This window comes from Pectinophora gossypiella, chromosome 10, assembly GCF_024362695.1.
Source record: "Pectinophora gossypiella chromosome 10, ilPecGoss1.1, whole genome shotgun sequence".
Taxonomy (NCBI): Eukaryota; Metazoa; Arthropoda; class Insecta; order Lepidoptera; family Gelechiidae; genus Pectinophora; species Pectinophora gossypiella.
The window spans coordinates 12,771,295-12,790,438 of NC_065413.1; the positions used below are offsets into that span (position 1 = coordinate 12,771,295).

At 35.4% G+C, this 19,144-nt stretch overlaps 1 protein-coding gene across 26 annotated transcripts in view; it reads left to right on the forward strand.

Moving 5' to 3' along the window:
• The window catches only part of LOC126370072 (protein tramtrack, beta isoform-like), a 282,534-nt gene that overhangs the window by 189,294 nt on the left and 74,096 nt on the right, over window positions 1–19,144 (forward strand). The window contains exon 5 of one of the 26 annotated variants that reach the window (XM_050014736.1): window positions 7,961–8,244. The exons of 18 other annotated variants lie outside the window; for them this stretch is intronic. In XM_050014736.1, coding sequence (XP_049870693.1) covers window positions 7,961–8,229 — 269 coding nt within the window. In that variant the 3' untranslated portion in view covers window positions 8,230–8,244. Of the gene's footprint in view, window positions 1–288; window positions 534–954; window positions 1,206–2,297; window positions 2,548–3,056; window positions 3,569–7,960; window positions 8,245–8,602; window positions 9,674–11,756; window positions 12,187–13,023; window positions 13,862–19,144 lie in introns of those variants that run through there. 7 more of the 26 variants (XM_050014743.1, XM_050014750.1, XM_050014762.1 and 4 more) reach the window with 7 other exon arrangements.

Consider the following 19,144-nt stretch of genomic DNA (forward strand, 5'->3'; position numbering starts at 1 on the left):
TCTATATAAATAAATAAAATAATACAAGTCATAAGTTTTTTGTAAAAATAATATCAATTGTATTTTTTTTTATATTCGTGTTAATTACCTGCGCACCTACATACATTCGTTTTCAAAGCAATCTGTGAAAACGGACTCTGATCCTGAAAATAAATGTTGATTAAAAATATTATTTCATTACAAATCTAAGTTTCTAAAGTCCTTCACCATTTAAATAATCATATTTTTTTACAATATTTTAAATCTGAAATAAATACGTCGAAATGTAACTTATTTTTGTATTTACAGTAACATTCGTGAAGAATACTTCTGGGAAGCCATTGGCTTTATTAGGTGGATTCTCTTACTACCGAGCCGGTAGTTACAAAACGACGGATCGTTGGCGATGTTCAAGAGGCCAAGCATGCAAAGCATCCTTTACTTCCACCAAAGATGGCCTGGTGTTGCGAATGAACACTCAACACAACCACCTACCACTGCAATTTACTATACGCAACGGAATATATATTAAATATTAATCAGATATTCAATTTAAAGATATCACAGGTTGTATTCTTCTTCTTCTATCGTGTGGGTTGTGAGGTGGAGTACCAACCTCTTAACCCTGGTGTCAGGGTTACTATTGACCCGCCAAAGGTTCTGACATGATTCTTAAGTAGTTTAGAGTAGTAATGTCGAAAGACAACCTTGTCCGGAAAATGGTAAAAAACAATAAAAAGATGGTCACTGAAAAAAGGCGTTTTTATTTATTTTATTTTAGTATTCGGTTTGTTTATATCCATTTAATAATATATTTAACCAATAATGTAAAACAGTATTGTATCGATGCCTTGTAACGGTGAAAGTCTGGATTCTTGTCCAGTATATTATATTATTTGTACATGATGAAAAACCAATGTATGCTACTGTATCAATTGTATCCGTCGAATATGAATATGTTTTCTTTGTCTTCAGTGACATACGTGAAGAATAGAACTGGGACGTCTTTGGCTCTGTTCTGTGGATACCCTTACAACCGGGATGCCAGAAACCGGACGACGGATCGATGGCAATGCCTCACAAGGATCAGATGCAAGTGCAAAGCTGCTTTTACTACCACAAAGGGAGGTCGCGTGATTCGATCGAACACTGAACACAACCATCTGCCGCCCAACTTTATTGTACGCAAAGGAGTCTACATTAAACTTTAAGAGCTAGTAACAAAATAAAAACTAAAAAAAATTAAGCTAAAATTTATTTTTAACTTTCTATTTTTGAATCTGAAAAATGCCTCCATAGAACAATTCTGCAATATTATTTCCGACGTTGAAAGTTGAAGACCAGTCGAGAAATGTGGAGACCGCTGGTGGAAAGACGGTATTTTCGTATTTTTTATCGTTTGTTTTTCCGGTGGGAAATAGGCGTGAGTTTATGTGTATGTATGTTTTATCGTTTGTGCAAAAATATATAACTATCTCATCTTGCAAATGACAAGTTCTGATGTGCTACGTGAAATGGGTATATATTATCACACGCGAGTCGAAAACGAACGCTTTAAAATACGGCTCCTGGCCTTGTTGGCGCTAACACCAAGAGGGGCGCAATCATGAAAATAATCCAGGTTATGGCTCTAGTGCTATTTATTGCACAAACATATAAAATCCTCCTTGTGTCCTCTAACATGATGGACTAATGTTATGGGCGATAGGCTGATCCCTTATCACCATAAAGTTCATCATATCCAGCTTACGACATCGTATCAACAGTGGCTGCAAGTTGTCTTTGATTACTTGTGGCTTTGCCCACCCCATTAGGGATTACGGGCGTGAGTTTATGTATGTATGTACATATAAAATCATTTTAATCAAAAATATTGAATCCCGGTGCGAGTATATCACTAAATTCACTTTGTGATCCCTGATTTGGTAAGGATATTACAGGCTGATCACCTGATTACCCGAAAGTAATATGATCTGGGACTCGGAAGGCACATTAAGCCGTTGGTCCCGGTTACTACGAGTATTTACTGATGTAAGTAAGTTGTCGTTATATGAGCCATGTCCAGGGCATTGGGCGGCTCAATAGTAACCTTGACACCAAGGTTGATGAGGTTGATCATCCTCCTCACAACCCACACGATAGAAGATCAAAAACATACCTTATATAATCTGCCTAAATACGTCCTACTACTGCTGGCCACAACCCTTCCTTCAACCAACCGCAGCGGGAGGTTTCTCCAGCACGCTATTTCACTGCAGGTTGGTGGAGGTGTTTTTACGGCACGATAATTGAACCATTTTAATTTTCTTTACTTTCAGTAACATACTTGCATAATGGTAATGGAAAGACGGTAGCTGTGGTGTCTGGGTACCCCTTCTACTGCGATGACAGAAGTCAGACCACGATTCGGTGGCAATGTGTCAGAAACAAGAGTAGGACTTGCAAAGCATCTTTCACTACGACAAAGGATGGTAGTTACATTTTGCGAAGGAATACTGAACATAACCATGCGCCGACCAAATTTCTTGTACGCAACGGATTCTATATTAAACTTTAGTATTTATTTCATCATTAAAGTTTTATTATTGATTCCTGCAATTCTACATGTAATATACTTTGGTGTCTTCTTGTCTGATCTGATGCTTCACTTTACAATAAAATACATATCATGTGATTGTTTTGGATTTTATTAACTATCAAATTCGTGGTAGCTCAGTTTGATGAACGCTTGACTCTCACGAGCTCGTAGGCTTGAATCTCAGCATGGGCGTAATACTTTCGAATTCATGTTAGTATCATAAATTTATTATTATCACGCGCTCAGCTGTGAAAGAAAAAATCATGAAGTAACCCACATTCCCGAGAAAAACGTTTCGGGGATTTGAGACCTAACATGTATTAAGCTGGTTTTTCCGTCGCGGGTTGGAAGGTTAGACAGGCAGTCGCTTCTGTAAATAACCTGTAAAATTTTTAGATTAGGTTAACGGACCCCGTGATATAAGGACATAATGACCTTTTAGGAAATAATTGAAGCTATTTATGGTTTTTCAGTAACTGATTAAATGTTTTTGTTTCAGTACAATACGTGCTAAGTAGCACTGGTAAAACTATGGCGCTGGTGCATAGATACTCTTTCTACTGTGACGGCAGAAAGAAGACTACGAACCGTTGGTCATGCTCCAGGGGCTACCCGTGTAAAGCATCATTTACTACAACGAAGGATGGTCAAATGCTGCGACTGAACATGCTACATAACCATTTACCACCCAAATACGTAATACGTGATGGAACATTTATTCGGATCTAATCTATATTATTAATAACGAACGGTTTACGGAACTCACTGATTTGACTGATTCACCACAAAATCTCCGAAACTACAAATGTTAAGAGTCTCAAATTTTGCATGAGGGTTCATTTTAAGACGTAAGTGCTTACTAAGATGGAATTTTGTTGAAATTCAACCCCTAAGGGATAAAAAGGGATGGCAAAGTTTGCATGAAATTTCTATAGTTGTAACAGCAGGGTTTCATGTGGACGAAGTCGCGGGTAACAGCTAGTTACTTAAATAAATGTGTGTGAATTGTGATTTTTATGAATTTCATTTATTGTTTTCTCGTTCCAAAAATTGTATTTTGAAGTATATGTACATACGTAAATAAGATACAGAATCTTAGCGCCTGTTTTACTAAGTGTCTGATATGCTTTTCAGAAGTTACCTGACAGATAGTAGAACTGCTACCAGACTTTTATCCGACAGGTATGCTATTAGACGCTTCCGACCGCCTGTATCCCTGAAGGGCTAGGCAGAGGTGTGTAGTGCACTCACTCCTCGCCAGTTACGTTTAAGTCCCATATAATAGGGGCTTAGCCCAATAAGCAGGCACAAATCCTGGAAACCACGTGATATGAATGATTTATGATCCAAACACGAATGCTCCCAATTAGTTTCGATTTTTTTTTTAGTACGGCTAATTGACTTACAATTTTCTATCTTTTTAGTGGTGTACGTGTTAAACAGCGCAGGAAAAACTATAGCTTTGCGTGATGGGTATCCTTATAACTGTGACTGTAGGATGAAGTCGACAAATCGCTGGCAGTGTGCCAGGCGCCAGTGCAACGCGTCGTTCATCACCTCCAAGGATGGTGAGATGGTCAAGTCGAACACTGATCACAACCATCCACCATCCAATTTTGTAATTCGCAATGGAATCTATATTAAAGTTTAAAACGATATTAATGTCGCATTTTGAATCTGCGCCGATTCTGGCTGACGATAAGTGAATCTTTTAACATTACTAATACCGAACTTTCAAGATTTTTTTGTTTTTTTTTTCATGCCTATAATATTGTGCTTTATTATTATGATGGAAATAAATGCTTTAGGTACATTATTTTCAATAAAAAATATTTTTAATTTAGTATAATTATGACCTACTTCTATATAAAAAGGCACCCAAGGAAGACGACGATAGATAATATTATATTATTAGGCCTCGTCAATGCCTTCGGGCAAGTCTGGGGCTAAGAACAAACCCATCGAAGGTAAAAAAAGAATACTCATACTTAAAACCTCCCTATTTCTTATTTATAAAATCTAAATTAGTATATTATTGGATAAGTAATATTGTGCCCTTATTGTTTCAGTAAAATTTTGGCTAAACAATCGAGGGAAAACTCTAGCTGAATTGAATGGATACACCTTTTCCTGTGACGTCAGGTGCAAGTCTACCAACCGTTGGCAGTGCACGAGAAGGAGCAACCCGTTCAATTGCAAAGCCTCATTTACATTGACCAAGGGAGGTGAACTGCTTCGAATGAACAATGAACATAATCATCCGCGCCCTATTTTCACCATAGAGAAAGGAATATATATGAACATACGTCAACCATGCGAAATTTTCGGTTCCGGCTATTGACATTTTTTTTTAGTCGGCAAGCCATGTACACAAGCTGGGAACAGGGAGGAGTGGAAGAAGGGAAGAGAGGCCTTTGCCCTGCAGTGGGACATTGAGGGCTATTAATAATAATAATAATAATAAGTCATGTACAGTAATGAGCAGCATCATGTATCCACTTTAGAACCCTGTTTTATTAACATACTAGCTTTTGCCCGCGACTTCGTCCGCGTGGCGTGTTATATAAGAGAGAGATCTTTGTGTGTGTGGGAGTGCATATCAAATTTCAAGCATCTAACTTATGCAGTTTAGATTTTTTCATACAATTTTTTTCCCAATAACTCCCATTTTTCAAAATACAGCCAAAAATAAACTTTATTTTTACTAAGGTATGCATGTATGCAATCAATTGATTGAATTGTTTTTTTTTTAATTGATTGTTCATTTAGTTTTAATTTTAATACACACTTCCTCTCTTCCCTTCAACGTTGCTGTGCCCTACAGGGTCCATGTTTTAGTTCCTATGCCTATGTAACACCCCATTGTACTACATGGAATGCAATAAATAATTTAATTGAATTGAATTGAAAACATCTATCTTACGCGGTTTCGATTTTTTCATACAAATGTTTTTTTCCCGCTAACTCCCGTTTCCGTGGGAATTTTGCAATATCCTGTTGCAAATAAGCTTTAAGTTAACTAAGGTACCTGCATGCCAAATTTCAAGCGTCTAACTTAAGCGGTTTAGATTTTTCATACAAAAGGATTTTCCCGCTAATTTCCGTTCCCGTGGGAATTCCGGGAATTCCTTTCTTAGTGCACCTCTACGGTACCTAAGCTATGTTCCTTCCAAATTTCAAATGCCTACGTTTAGCCGTTCAGGCTATGCGTTGATGTGTCAGTCACTGATTCTGTCAGTTTCTCCTTTTATTTAGATTTGATTTTTTCATACAAATGTTTTTTTCCCGCTAACTACCGTTCCCGTGGGAATTTTGTAATATCCTGTTGCAACTAAGCTTTAAGTTTACTAAAGTACCTGCGTGCCAAATTTCAAACGTCTAACTTGAGTGGTTTAGATTTTTCATACAAAAGGATTTTCCCGCTAATTCCCGTTCCCGTGGGAATTTCGGGAATTCCTTTCTTAGTGCACCTCTACGGTACCTAAGGTATCTGCATACCAAATTTCAAACGTATAACTTGAGTGGTTTAGATTTTTCATACAAAAGGATTTTTCCGCTAATTCCCGTTCCCGTGGGAATTTCGGGAATTCCTTTCTTAGTACACCTCTACGGTATCTAAGGTACTTGCATGACAAATTTCAAACATCTAACTTGAATGGTTTAGATTTTTCATACAAAAGGATGTTTCCGCTAATTCCCGTTCCCGTGGGAATTTCGGGAAGTCCTGTCTTAGTACACCTCTACGGTATCTAAGGTACTTGCATGACAAATTTCAAACATCTAACTTGAATGGTTTAGATTTTTCATACAAAAGGATTTTCCCGCTAATTCCCGTTCCCGTGGGAATTTTGGGAATTCCTTTCTTAGTGCACCTCTACGGTACCTAAGGTATCTGCATGCCAAATTTCAAACGTCTAACTTGAGTGGTTTAGATTTTTCATACAAAAGGATTTTTCCGCTAATTCCCGTTCCCGTGGGAATTTCGGGAATTCCTTTCTTAGTACACCTCTACGGTATCTAAGGTACTTGCATGACAAATTTCAAACATCTAACTTGAATGGTTTAGATTTTTCATACAAAAGGATTTTTCCGCTAATTCCCGTTCCCGTGGGAATTTCGGGAATTCCTTTCTTAGTGCACCTCCACGGTACCTAAGGTACCTGCATGCCAAATTTCAAACGTCTAACTTGAGTGGTTTAGATTTTTCATACAAAAGGATTTCCCTTCACTACTCTGCTCCTATTGATTGTAGCGTGATGAAAAGTATACTATGACCTGTCCAGGAGTGTGAAGAATAATTGTACCAAGTTTCATTAAAATCCGTCCAGTAGTTTTTGTTTCTATAAGGAACATACAGACAGACAGACAGACAGACAGACAGACAGACAGACAGACAGACAGACAGACAGACAGACAGACAAAAATTTTACTGATTGCATTTTTGGCATCAGTATCGATCACTTATCACCCCCTGATAGTTATTTTGAAAAAATATTTAATGTACAGAATTGACCTCTCTACAGATTTATTATAAGTATAGATTTGATATTTACTGAGACTTACAGTTCAATTTGTCAAAAAGTTAATGTGACACGGTACTAAAGTCATTATATTAATGCTCCCAAAAGCCCTGGGGGCTGTTTGAAAAACTCTGGTTACTCTGAAAAACTTAAAGAGCTTAAGTACGTCCTTTGTAATATAATGTTCCTGTGAATGTACAAATATTTAGTTCAATCGTAAGTATTATGATAGCACTTTAATTCTTATTCAGGTACTTACAAAGTTGAAAGTTATTCTATGTTATAGATTTCTTACGCGTAATGAGTAACTACAAATAACAATCATTAAATTTTCTTCTTGAATTGTCTGTAATAGGCTTATGAGTTCATATAATAACGACGATTGAAATACACTAATTACAATTAATTAAGCGAGTTTGTTATTTCTAACTAGTAACCTAAACGTCTTAATTATATTTATCATATCGTTACTTTATCATAATATTATGGTCGTAATTTATAAAACTTACCATTTTTTTGGTATCCATCCTTCGTTTTTTAATTCATGTAATATGGCGTATAATTACAACAATATTATTGTAACTAGCCCCACTGCTGGGCAATGGCACGATTCCGATAAAAATGTATAATACATTGTTTGAGGTTTCCGCGGTTATTATCATACATCAACACAAAATACCGGGTTCTTACCGCTTTAATCAGAGTTATGAGACTCCCATATCCCTGATTGGCTGGAGTATGACTTTGTTAGTTGACTGATAGGGAGTCTCATATCCCTGATTAATGCGGTAAAAACCCGGTATTATGTGTTTTAATTATTTTTTTTGTGTTTTTTTTCTTGATTTTTGTGTTAATTTTTATCAACTTAAATTATTTTTCACAGTGACATGGGCGTATAGACGATCGGGGAAATTAAATGCAGTACTAGGTGGTTACACGTACTACTGTGATGGCAGAAAGAAGAACATAGACCGATGGGTTTGCACCAGCAACGCTACGTATGGATGTAGAGCGTGCCTGGTTATGACTAAGGCAAAGGAACTGATAAGGGCTAACGTCCACCACAAACACCCGCCGTCAGAATACAGAATCATCGACGGTATACTTACTAAATTCCGAACGCTGCATCCTAATACTCACAGGCCTTTATAAAGACTCGAAAATAAAAGATAAAAACAAATGGCTATACAGGGTGTTAGTGACATCGTAACGAAAACTTTAAGGGATGATTCAGGCCATGATTCTGAGTTGATATCAAGTGGAATTTTTCGTAATAAGCTACTTGTAATGTAATCGAACGTAGTGTATTCTGTGATACAGAGTAATATATTTTTACATAATATTTTATTATATTTTCATATTAAATAAGATATAATTGTATATTGGCATAATATATTTTGATATGGTTATAACTTAAATTGGTTAATTTTAGACACATACCTAGCACTATAAACCTTTAGCTTAGAAATAGATCTGTAACTGATTTTCACTGAATTTCAATGTAGTTTTTTTTCTTTTTTTTCAGTGACGTGGGTGCTAAACCCTTCGGGCAGGAAGACTGCTATACTCAACGGTTACACATTCTTCTGTCACACACAGAGTGCCACAACTACAAGGTGGATTTGCACCAGCAGAACTTCTAGGAGATGTAAAGCAAATTTCACATACACTATCGAAGGTGACATCCGCCGGCTCACTCTTGAGCACACTCACACCCCACCCAATATAGCTCTACGGAATGGCATTTATTTTAGATTATGAATTATTTATATGAATATAGGTGCTGATTCCCGTACACACCATCTAAGTTTATTTTAAGTTATACCTGTCATTTTCTTATCCGCCGAAAAGGAAAGGGACGGGTAATCGACAAGCATAAAATTTAAGCGTAAATTTTAGGCAGAAATTTAGAAAACCCTTTCAAAATTTTATATTGGCCAATAACCCGACAGAATTAAGTTAACAGCACGTGTCAAACGGATTGCATATGAGCGTGATTCCTATTTTATTCGCCCTGGTTATTCTTTCATTTTAAAATTGACAGTTGTCAATCATCCGTTCCTATCCTTTTCGGAGAATAAGAAAATGACAGGTATAACTAAAAAATAATTTAGGACGTGTCTGCATGATCGGAACCACTGTTTTTTATGATCTGTGGTTTTGCTTTTTATGCTTGAGCATCTTAATGATGCATTGTAAAACACAAGTATTTTTTATTCTTAATAATTACGAAATACGCGACTTGTTTAGATTTTTTATGATAAGTTTATAATAAGATTTATTACGGAAACATTTTTATATTTTAATTATGGTGGTCGGATGATTTTTTATATTATAAAAATAATTATTTTATTTCACTGCTTGAAAGTTTAGTCACAAATAAAAAAAAACTATACTAGGTTTTTTGAATGTTAGTGTCAAGTCTTGGGATATGTTTTTGGTCAAATGAACAACATTTTGTTTAATTACTTGTTGGGAACAATAAATAGTTGTAGGTATTAGTTATCTATTATAAGTTTGTATTGTTGTTGTTTTAATGAGAATACAACATTGAAATAAAGAATAAAGTGTACTTTTAATAAACATTATATCAATACATTTCTGTTTTCTTTTGAAGCACAAATTTTGTGATGACACTTGGAGCTTAGCCAAGTTGCAAACGATTATGACAAGGCAGTGACAATGACAGTGATAGTGACAGTGACAGTGTTAGTGACAGTGTTTAAAATGTATGTGTTTGTGAGGAATTGACATAAGATAACATTGCTCTGGACTGGAAGCGTATAAAAACAGAACACGTTCAAATGCTAAGCTCCTCAGACAAGTCGTAAAGCGACGGAGGGACTCTGTTCTTTTCAATGTGATAGTCCATTATACCTGACTCTTTTCATTTGTAGCTATACCGGCACAAAAGAAACGCATGAACTATCTGAAGAGAAAGTTAGCTGCAGCTATTGACGCTGTTAAACAAGGCATGAGTATTTATCAAGCCTCAACAAGGGTTAAAGTACCACAGAGTACATTACGGAATAAACGAAATGGAAAATATATCCATGATAACTGCGGTATTCCGCTGGTACTAAATATGAAGGAGGAGACGCAAATTGTCGATTGGATTAGCTTTAAATATGGTACAACTGGGTGCCTAGTGTCTAAGGCGGAATTACTGGACAATGTAGCAGAGACTGTCGCAAGATTAGATCGACCTCATCCATAAAAAATGGTAGACCTGGAATAAAATGGTTCCGGGGTTTCCTGAATCCGACAGTGGGCCTGAAACTTTGGAGACATATGAAACGTGAGACACGTGTAAAACTTAGAAAAACTCATAATCTCCCAGACACAGAAGTTTACTGAGGTATATATTGTTATTGTTTGTAATAATTTTCAGTCTAACAGAAAGCTCGGTGAGGTGTGGATACATGGTTCATCTTCCGATGGATGTCCCTCTGACTAACTCAAATACTACTATTAATAATAATGCATTATTAAATATTATTTTTTTTAAACATGTTTGATTCTTTCAACATCTTATTGACTATAGTCCACTGCATTATAAGAATGAGCACTACAATGTTTTAACCTCAAACGAAGTTAATTATACTTTGCTGACATTATATTATATTATTATATAAAGTGTTTTAGGGTTTTATTTAAACATTTAGACATAATAATAATAAAAAAATCCTTGTATTATTTTTGTGAGGGTGATCAACCTCAGCAACCTTGTCTTGGTTATTATAGAGAACATCAACAACTTTGTAATAATGGCCATTAATATATCATTTTCAGTGACCTGGGCAGTCAATCAGAATGGCAAGAAGGTGGCATTATTAGGCGGTTACGTTTACTGCTGTTACTACCAGAGTGAGACTACGAGACGCTACCTATGCCCGTCATTTACAAAGAAGAAATGCAAGGCTATTATCCACACTTCATTGAACGGCGAAATAATACACATGAATACTGAACATAATCACGAAACACATAACTATATTATTAAAGACGGAGTTTATATAAAAGTTTAACTGGTAAAAAATCTTAGAAGTAAGGCTACTCATTAAATTAGCATTACGATATGGTCTTGATTTTTTTGATATAAGATTATAGAGGTACACATTCCAAGAGTGTGAGCATTCTAAAAAATGATAATTTTCTACCGTGGGTATTACACGCCGAAAGGATTTCTATATACAGGGTGTTAGTGACATCGTAACGACTACTGAGGAGGATGATTCAGACCATGATTGTGAGTTGATATCAAGTGGGTTTTCCTGTCGGAAAATTCATGAAAACTTTAGTGATGTTTTTCAAATTATTTTCCGTTCTATACTTTTCGACGGAAAATTCCACTTGATATCAACTCAGAATAATGGCCTGAATCATCCCTCAAAGTGTTCGTTACGAAGTCACTAACACTCTGTATAAATGCATAATAATGCATAATACTTAACTCTCTTTTGATTTAATTAGGTTCTATATGTGGAAGCTTATAATTGGCCTCAGTCTAGCTTATGTTTGTACGTATTTATTTAAGGTTCCGTGTATTTATTTAAGCTTTCCTCAATAAATAAATAAAATAAAATAATGTTTACCCTTACAATAAATGTCGCATGAGTATTTAGTATCCGATTATATTACCAAATTGAACATTAATATAACATACCTCTATATTTCAGTGACCTGGTTACACAATACGAAAGGCAAGAAGGTCGCACTATTGGGTGATTACGTTTTCAGCTGTTACAGTAGTACTGCAACCACTAAACGTTGGACTTGTCTAAATTATGCAGGAAGAAAATGCAGAGCAGTTTTTACTACCACGCTTAACGGTGAACGCATACTACATTTGAACTTGGCGCATAATCACAAAGCACCGAATTACACTATTCAAAGCGGCGTGTATGTCAGGATTTGATTATTTAAAAAACTAATAAATTAAAATTACAAATAATAAATTAAAATTACGAATATTTAAAAAATATATAAAATCGTTAACATGTATTTATGTCGCTAACATTTTTGCTGTTGCTTGTTTGGTTTTGCTGTTTAGGTTCCCATCAATGTAATATTTACGTCTTGTGTGTAATAAAGTGCTGTACATCGAGATTTCATCAGTTTTTTATATTTATATGTATATTATACTACTTTTTGTGTGACTTTTTTTAATTCTAAACAATAAATATTATGTCCTGTTTGTCCACGTTAAGCCGTTGGTCCCGGTTACTACTTACTGATGTAAGTAAGTAGTCGTTACATGAGCCATGTCAAGGGCTTTTGGCGGCTCAATAGTAACCCTGACACTAGTGTTGATGAGGTTAGTACTCCGTGTTGATGAGGTTAGTACTCCACCTCACAACCCACACGATCGAAGAAGATGTCACATGACTAGAATTGATTTTGTTTAATCGTGAATATTACACAAATTTCAGTCATCTGGGCGCGCAACACAAAAGGAAAAGAAGTAGCAGTGATTGGGGGCTACGTTTTGTGCCGTTATAGGGAGACTTCCAGTACAATTCGCTACTGCTGTACATTGGTGTCATCAAAGAATTGTAGAGCATCTATCACCACCACGTTCGATAGGAAAATAATACGCATGAACCCAAATCATACGCATGAACCGAGTCGTTATATTATTAAAAATGGGGTCTATATCAGGCTTTGAGATTTTGATATTCGCTCGTATTTTATTACTTAAAGATATATCGTTACCCTTTTTAAGTGTAATACGAGATATATATATCCAACTTAACGTCGAGACACTAACACTACGAGTACAATAAAATATTTAGTTGAGATATTTTCAGTGGTTTGTTTATGCCATTAAAGTTGTTTGTATGAGCAGACCGTTAGAGATTAGCTCTACAGTATGTTGCATGACTAGAAATACGAGGCATTTGTTGGTTTTAGCTTGTTTAATTACAAATTCAACACAAATTTCAGTCACCTGGTTGCGCAATACGAAAGGCAAGGAGGTGGCGCTATTAGGAGGCTACGTTTTCAGCTGTTATAGTAACACTGCAACTACTAAACGGTGGACTTGTTTGAACTATTATTATACATCAAAACGATGCAAAGCAGCTTTTACTACCACGATGAACGGCGAACGCATACGACACACTAATATAACACATAATCATGAAACACCAAAATACGCTATTAAAAACGGTATATACGTCAGGATTTGATTTGTATATCAAAAAAGAAAGTTGTCAAGGCGTATTGACGTCGCTAACACGTTTGTTGTTGCCTGCACGATATCACTGCTTCAATTCGGAGTGTGCTTTTTTGTAATATTTAAATTTTGTAATTATAATAAAGTAACAACAGGCTCGTCCCCTATTACATGGGACTTAAACATAGCTGGCGAGGAGTGGATGAATGCATATATACACAGCACAGCAGATGCCTTACCCTTCGAGGCTACAGGCGTGATGCTATGCTATGTTATGTAATCTCTCTCTTTATTTATGAGCCGCGCTCTTGTCGGTGGAGTAATCGCCATTTCTCTCTTCTTCCCGCCAAATCCTTCACCTCCTGATACGACACGACCTGCACCTTCACTTTTATTTGTTTCATAAATGTTCTCCTAGGTCAACCCCTTCCTCTCTTCCCTTTTTTCCTTCTATGATGTTTGTTATAGATGAATCGTGTCGTATCAGGTGGGCAATCATATTTCTTCTCCGGTTCTCTATAGTCTTCATTATAGTTCTGTTTTCTTCAACTCTTTCCAGCACTATGTTATGTCTTATGTTATGTAATAAAGTGCTGTAAATCACGATTTCATTAATGTTTTATTTACATTACATGTAACACAACCTATATTAATTCTTATCAAGGAATATTGTGTCACATGACTAGAATTATCTAGTCACTTTATAATTTGCCTAATCATGAATATGGATATTCTACAAATTTCAGTCACCTGGGCGCGGAACGTGAAAGGAACCCATGTAGCAGTGGTTGGAGGCCACGTCTTGTACCGTTACAGACAAACATCCAGCACATTTCGCTATCGCTGTACATTGGTCTCATCGAAGAATTGTAAAGCTAACATCACCACCACGTTCGATAGGAAAATAATACGCATGAACTCAAACCATACGCATGAACCGAGTCGTTATGTTATTAAAAATGGGGTCTATATCAAGATTTGAGACTTTGACATTCTATAATGTTTTTTGTGATTAAACTATATCGTGTATGTATTTGTTTTATCTTATTGTTAAATAATATGAGATGAATAAATATGTCATCAAAAATAAAATGTTCCGCTAACTGATTTTTAATTTACCACGTATTATTTTTTTGACATATGAATATGAGACATAATCATAGAGCACCGAATTACACTTTTGAAAACGGTATGTAGTCGTACTTTAAGATTTGATTTTAATTGAAAAAATTATAACAATTGATTTATTAATAATGTATATTTACGTCTCGGTAACTGACAAATGAATTTGTTGAATTTGAATAACATGAGTACCTAGTCAAATTCCTACTGTGCTTTTTTGTAATATTGCTGTTTTATGTAGGTATAATTAAGTTCTGAACATCGTTATGTCATTAATATATTACTTATATTTCCTATTTATTTGTTATATGTTATTTTTTCTTTATGTACCATCTATTTAAGTTCGAAAGATTTGAATGTATATTCAATTATAATAAATTTCTACACAACTTAGTACATTATAAACGTGTATAAGCGATGATAATTACGAGTCACTGTTTTTTATGCTGATGAGGGAATTTCCAGGCTACTTTCCTCGAAAACAATATAGATGGCGCTGTATAGATTTGGTTAATCTTATTATTTTATAGATAACAGAGTACGATATTCTTATTACACCCAAGCACAATTACATCTTCCATCCATTACTATTCTGATCAAAATAAAGAGAAGTAATATTGGTAGCCACATAATTCTATACATAAGAGATATTAATATCAAGCAACAATTAGGTACTTTTATATATGCTTCTGCCACTACATTGTATTTTTGAATAATTATGTACCCGAGTAATGAGAAAATAGGTAATTCAACCATACTCTTTATTGGTCACGGTTTAAGTTTATTTTTTACTTGTAATGTAATATATTACGTTAAAGCTGTACATTCTATGTTGTTTTTGGTGAACTTAGTCTGGAAAGTCCTTCATGAATATAACATATATTTACCCCCTGGTCTAGCGGTTTAATACTTACTATGTTATCATGTCTATTAAATTTCCAGTCATCTGGGCGCGCAACGCGAAAGGAAATGACGTGGCAGTGATGGGGGGCTACGTCTATTATCCCTTTCAACGATTTTCCAAAACAATTGGCTATCGCTGTACATCAGCTTCATCGAAGAGATGCAGAGCTGCCTTTACCGCTACGTATGATAGGAAAATAATACGCTTAAACCCAAATCATACGCACGAATCGTGTCCTTATATTATTCAAGATGGGGTCTATATCAGGCTTTGATTTCCTATTTGACGTTTTCATTCTCGTAGTTGCATGGACTAACATTTAAGTAATCAGAGGTGACTTGCGGCTACTTAAATTCTAAGATGGATAATTGATGACAAGTGATCTACTCATCAGCGTCACCTATTATAATAAAAGTCTATAAGGTTGAAGTGACATCAGTCCTTCAGTTGACTTCTACAACATCTCCGGGAAGATGAACAGCTGAACGCATTTTACGAACGCCTTATATAAAAAAAAGATATCCCTAAAAAGTAAAGTACACAGATTAACATTAGTACACCCCGGACACTTCATACAAAATACCTCGTTTTACACAGACACTACAAATTGTACTATAATAAACGCGCGTCAGTGTGTGTAACGTCTGACGCCCATAGATTGAAGACTAAAGTAAGACCGAGGGGGGATGAGGTAAGGTGGGGGGTTGCCGTTCTATACGTAGTATTATTCCTTATTCTATGACATTATTAACGGATTCAGTTGTATACACTGGCATGCATCTTGGGAGACAGTCTGTGGGTAAAAGTTATGCACTTTAATCGTATGTTGGTTCGTATGTTTAAATAAATAAATGTTTTTGTCTAGCCCAGCAGAGAAGTGCTACCTTTTTTACAACAGAAATCTATCTATTGTATTTTTTTAGGGTTTAACTTTATTCTTTTCTTGTAATATAATACGGGCAAGTAGTTACTTTTTCGAGAAACATTAAATTAAAAATAAAATGTTTCGGTAATAGATATTCAATTTACTATTTCTTTTTTTCCCACTGTTTTTTGTTTAAGACGATAATAAAGTACTTGTGCATTATAAGATTATCCACTTATCTACTTGTCTGAAATACGTCATTACCCTTAACATCGTATGGTTAGAATACCGAGGGATCTACTTGTATTGCATTATTTCTACTTATTAATTTATCTAATACAAATTTCAGTCACCTGGGTACGCAATAAGAAAGGCAAGGATGTGGCACTATTAGGAGGTTACGGTTTCTACTGTTATAGTAATTCTGCATCCACTAAACGTTGGACTTGCCTAAACTATTATTCAGTGAAGAAATGCAGAGCAGTTTTTACCACCACGATTGACGGGGAGCGCATGCTAATCAAGAATTTAACACATAATCACGAACCAGCGAGTTACACTATTCGAAACGGTATTTATATAAAGATATGATTTTAATAAAAAAAATCTTCTCTTCTTCTATCGTGTGGGTTGTAAAGTGGATTGCCAACCTCATCAACCAAAAATCACTTTTTAACACCTTTAATTTTTAATGATGATTTTTTATCATAACAAAATTGAGGTGTTATAAAGTCGTATTTAGTGTCATTGTGATTTTTTGTAATGTTTCTCTTTTGTTTTGTATGTCATAAAGTGCTGTACATCGCAACATGATCAATGTTTAATTTACATTACTCGTCTATTTATATATATGTATTTATTTTACTCTACTTTTCTATTTATATTTTTATCAGGGATTTAATAATTACAATTAATTTTATACACAAATTATGAACTGTAATAGGTACATTATGTCAAAAATTTACTCAACTTCTTTATATATATTTTTATCAGGGATTTAATAATTTTAATCAATTTTATACACAAAATATGCAACTAGAATTATGATATATTATGTCAAATTTTAGTTGCTTGGGGGCGTACTACAAAAGGAAATGAAGTGGCGGTGATTGGGGGCTACGCCTTTTCTCGTATTAGACAAGGAACCAGTACAATTGGCTATCGCTGTACGTCGGTCACATCGAGGAATTGTAGAGCATCTATTACCACAAATTTAGATAAGGAAATAATACGCATAAACCAAAACCATACGCATGGCCCGAGTCGTTATGTTATTAAAAATGGGGTCTTTATTAGGCTATGAGTTTTTGAAGTTCTCTTACTTACTATCAAAAAATGTTTCGTTTATGTGTTTGTCATTGTTTGGTTAGCATGAAAGGCATATAACGAGGAAATTGTGAGTATGAATGTGGATGGATAATGGATATTAGAGGTAGGGGCGACCCAAGAAAGTGTGGATGGATTGTGTAAAGAAGGATAATGCGTGTGAGAGGTGTGAGTACTGAGATGAGGACAAAAACGAATGGAAGAGGAATACATCGCACATCTAGTTCTTATAGGTCATAAATGTAATTTTTTAAATTTTACAGTAGAGCGCTTTAACGATTTTTGTTTTGCCATATCTACGTTAATTACTAAGTTAAATCAATTTCAGATTTTTTGACATTTATGGCTTTTAAGAACTAGATGTGCGACATGTTGTGCTGACCATACTTAGAGTGGGATAGGGACAGGAGGATGTCTGTGGTTGTCGTGTTATTTTTTCGAAACGTGTTCAACTTCCTTTCTTCCTTCCTTCCTTCCTTTTACATGTCCAACTGCTCTGTCCATCTAGTTGGACACTGGGCCTTTACTAAGGCCGTGGTCTAACCAACTATTAGTAAAAGTTGGACCAAGGTCAGAAATAAAATGTTACCCTATCAGATTTTCAATTTACTACTTATTTTCTATTTCTCACTGTTTTATTACTGTTTTGTATGTAGTTAATAAAGTGTAGTACATTCTGATATCATCAATGGTTTATTTATATTACCTGTCTATTTGTTATATCACAAAACTCCTTTATAATTATACTATTTCTTAAGTGTAGGTCCAGACCATAGAGCAACATAGACCTCCGCGCACCGGGTTCAGACTTAACCGGCGAGCGTGTATGAAACGATTTATGAATGTGGAGGAAGCAAGAGAAATGTGTCAGGATCTAAAGAAATGTGATTCCATAGTCTCTGCTTACCCCGGGGGGGAATAGGCGTGAGTTTATGTATGTGTCGTGGCCAGAACATAGAATTGATTATTTCATGATGTGCTCGATCATTTCATGAAATGGTCATATTTCATGAAATAGAATATCATTCGTTGGCCACATCATGATGTAGTTTGGCCAGATCAATGAACACAAAACGTTCAATGATATGAGCAACTAAATGCATGATTACTTTATGATATGGCCAAACGATGGCAATCATATCGTAAAACTAGTAACATTATCTACCGATAGTGGCGCTGGTGTCGATTATATTTGAAACTTGATTGATATTATAATCGATGAATCAATGTTATCGTTCAATTTTCCATATCGAATAGGTACATAATTTTGAATCTAAGAAATTAATCGACTATTCGCATTTTTATTACACCACATAGCATGGACACCGCCTACATTAACATATCATTAAACGTTGACGTTTCAACGATATGGTCAACTTAAGTTGGCTATTTCATTAAATATGACCATTTCGTGAAATGGTCGACCACATCATGAAATGATCAATTTTACGACCAGGCCATGACATCGACATATGTATCTTTAAATATAATCACTAATTGTACTGAACTGGCCGTTCGGTTTAATACTATGTTATCATGACTATTAAATTTCCAGTCATTTGGGCGCGTAACGCGAAAGGGAATGACGTGGCAGTGATGGGGGGCTACGTCTTTTATCGTTCTAGAGAGTATATCAGTACAATTCGCTGGCAATGTTCATCGCGTTCATCGA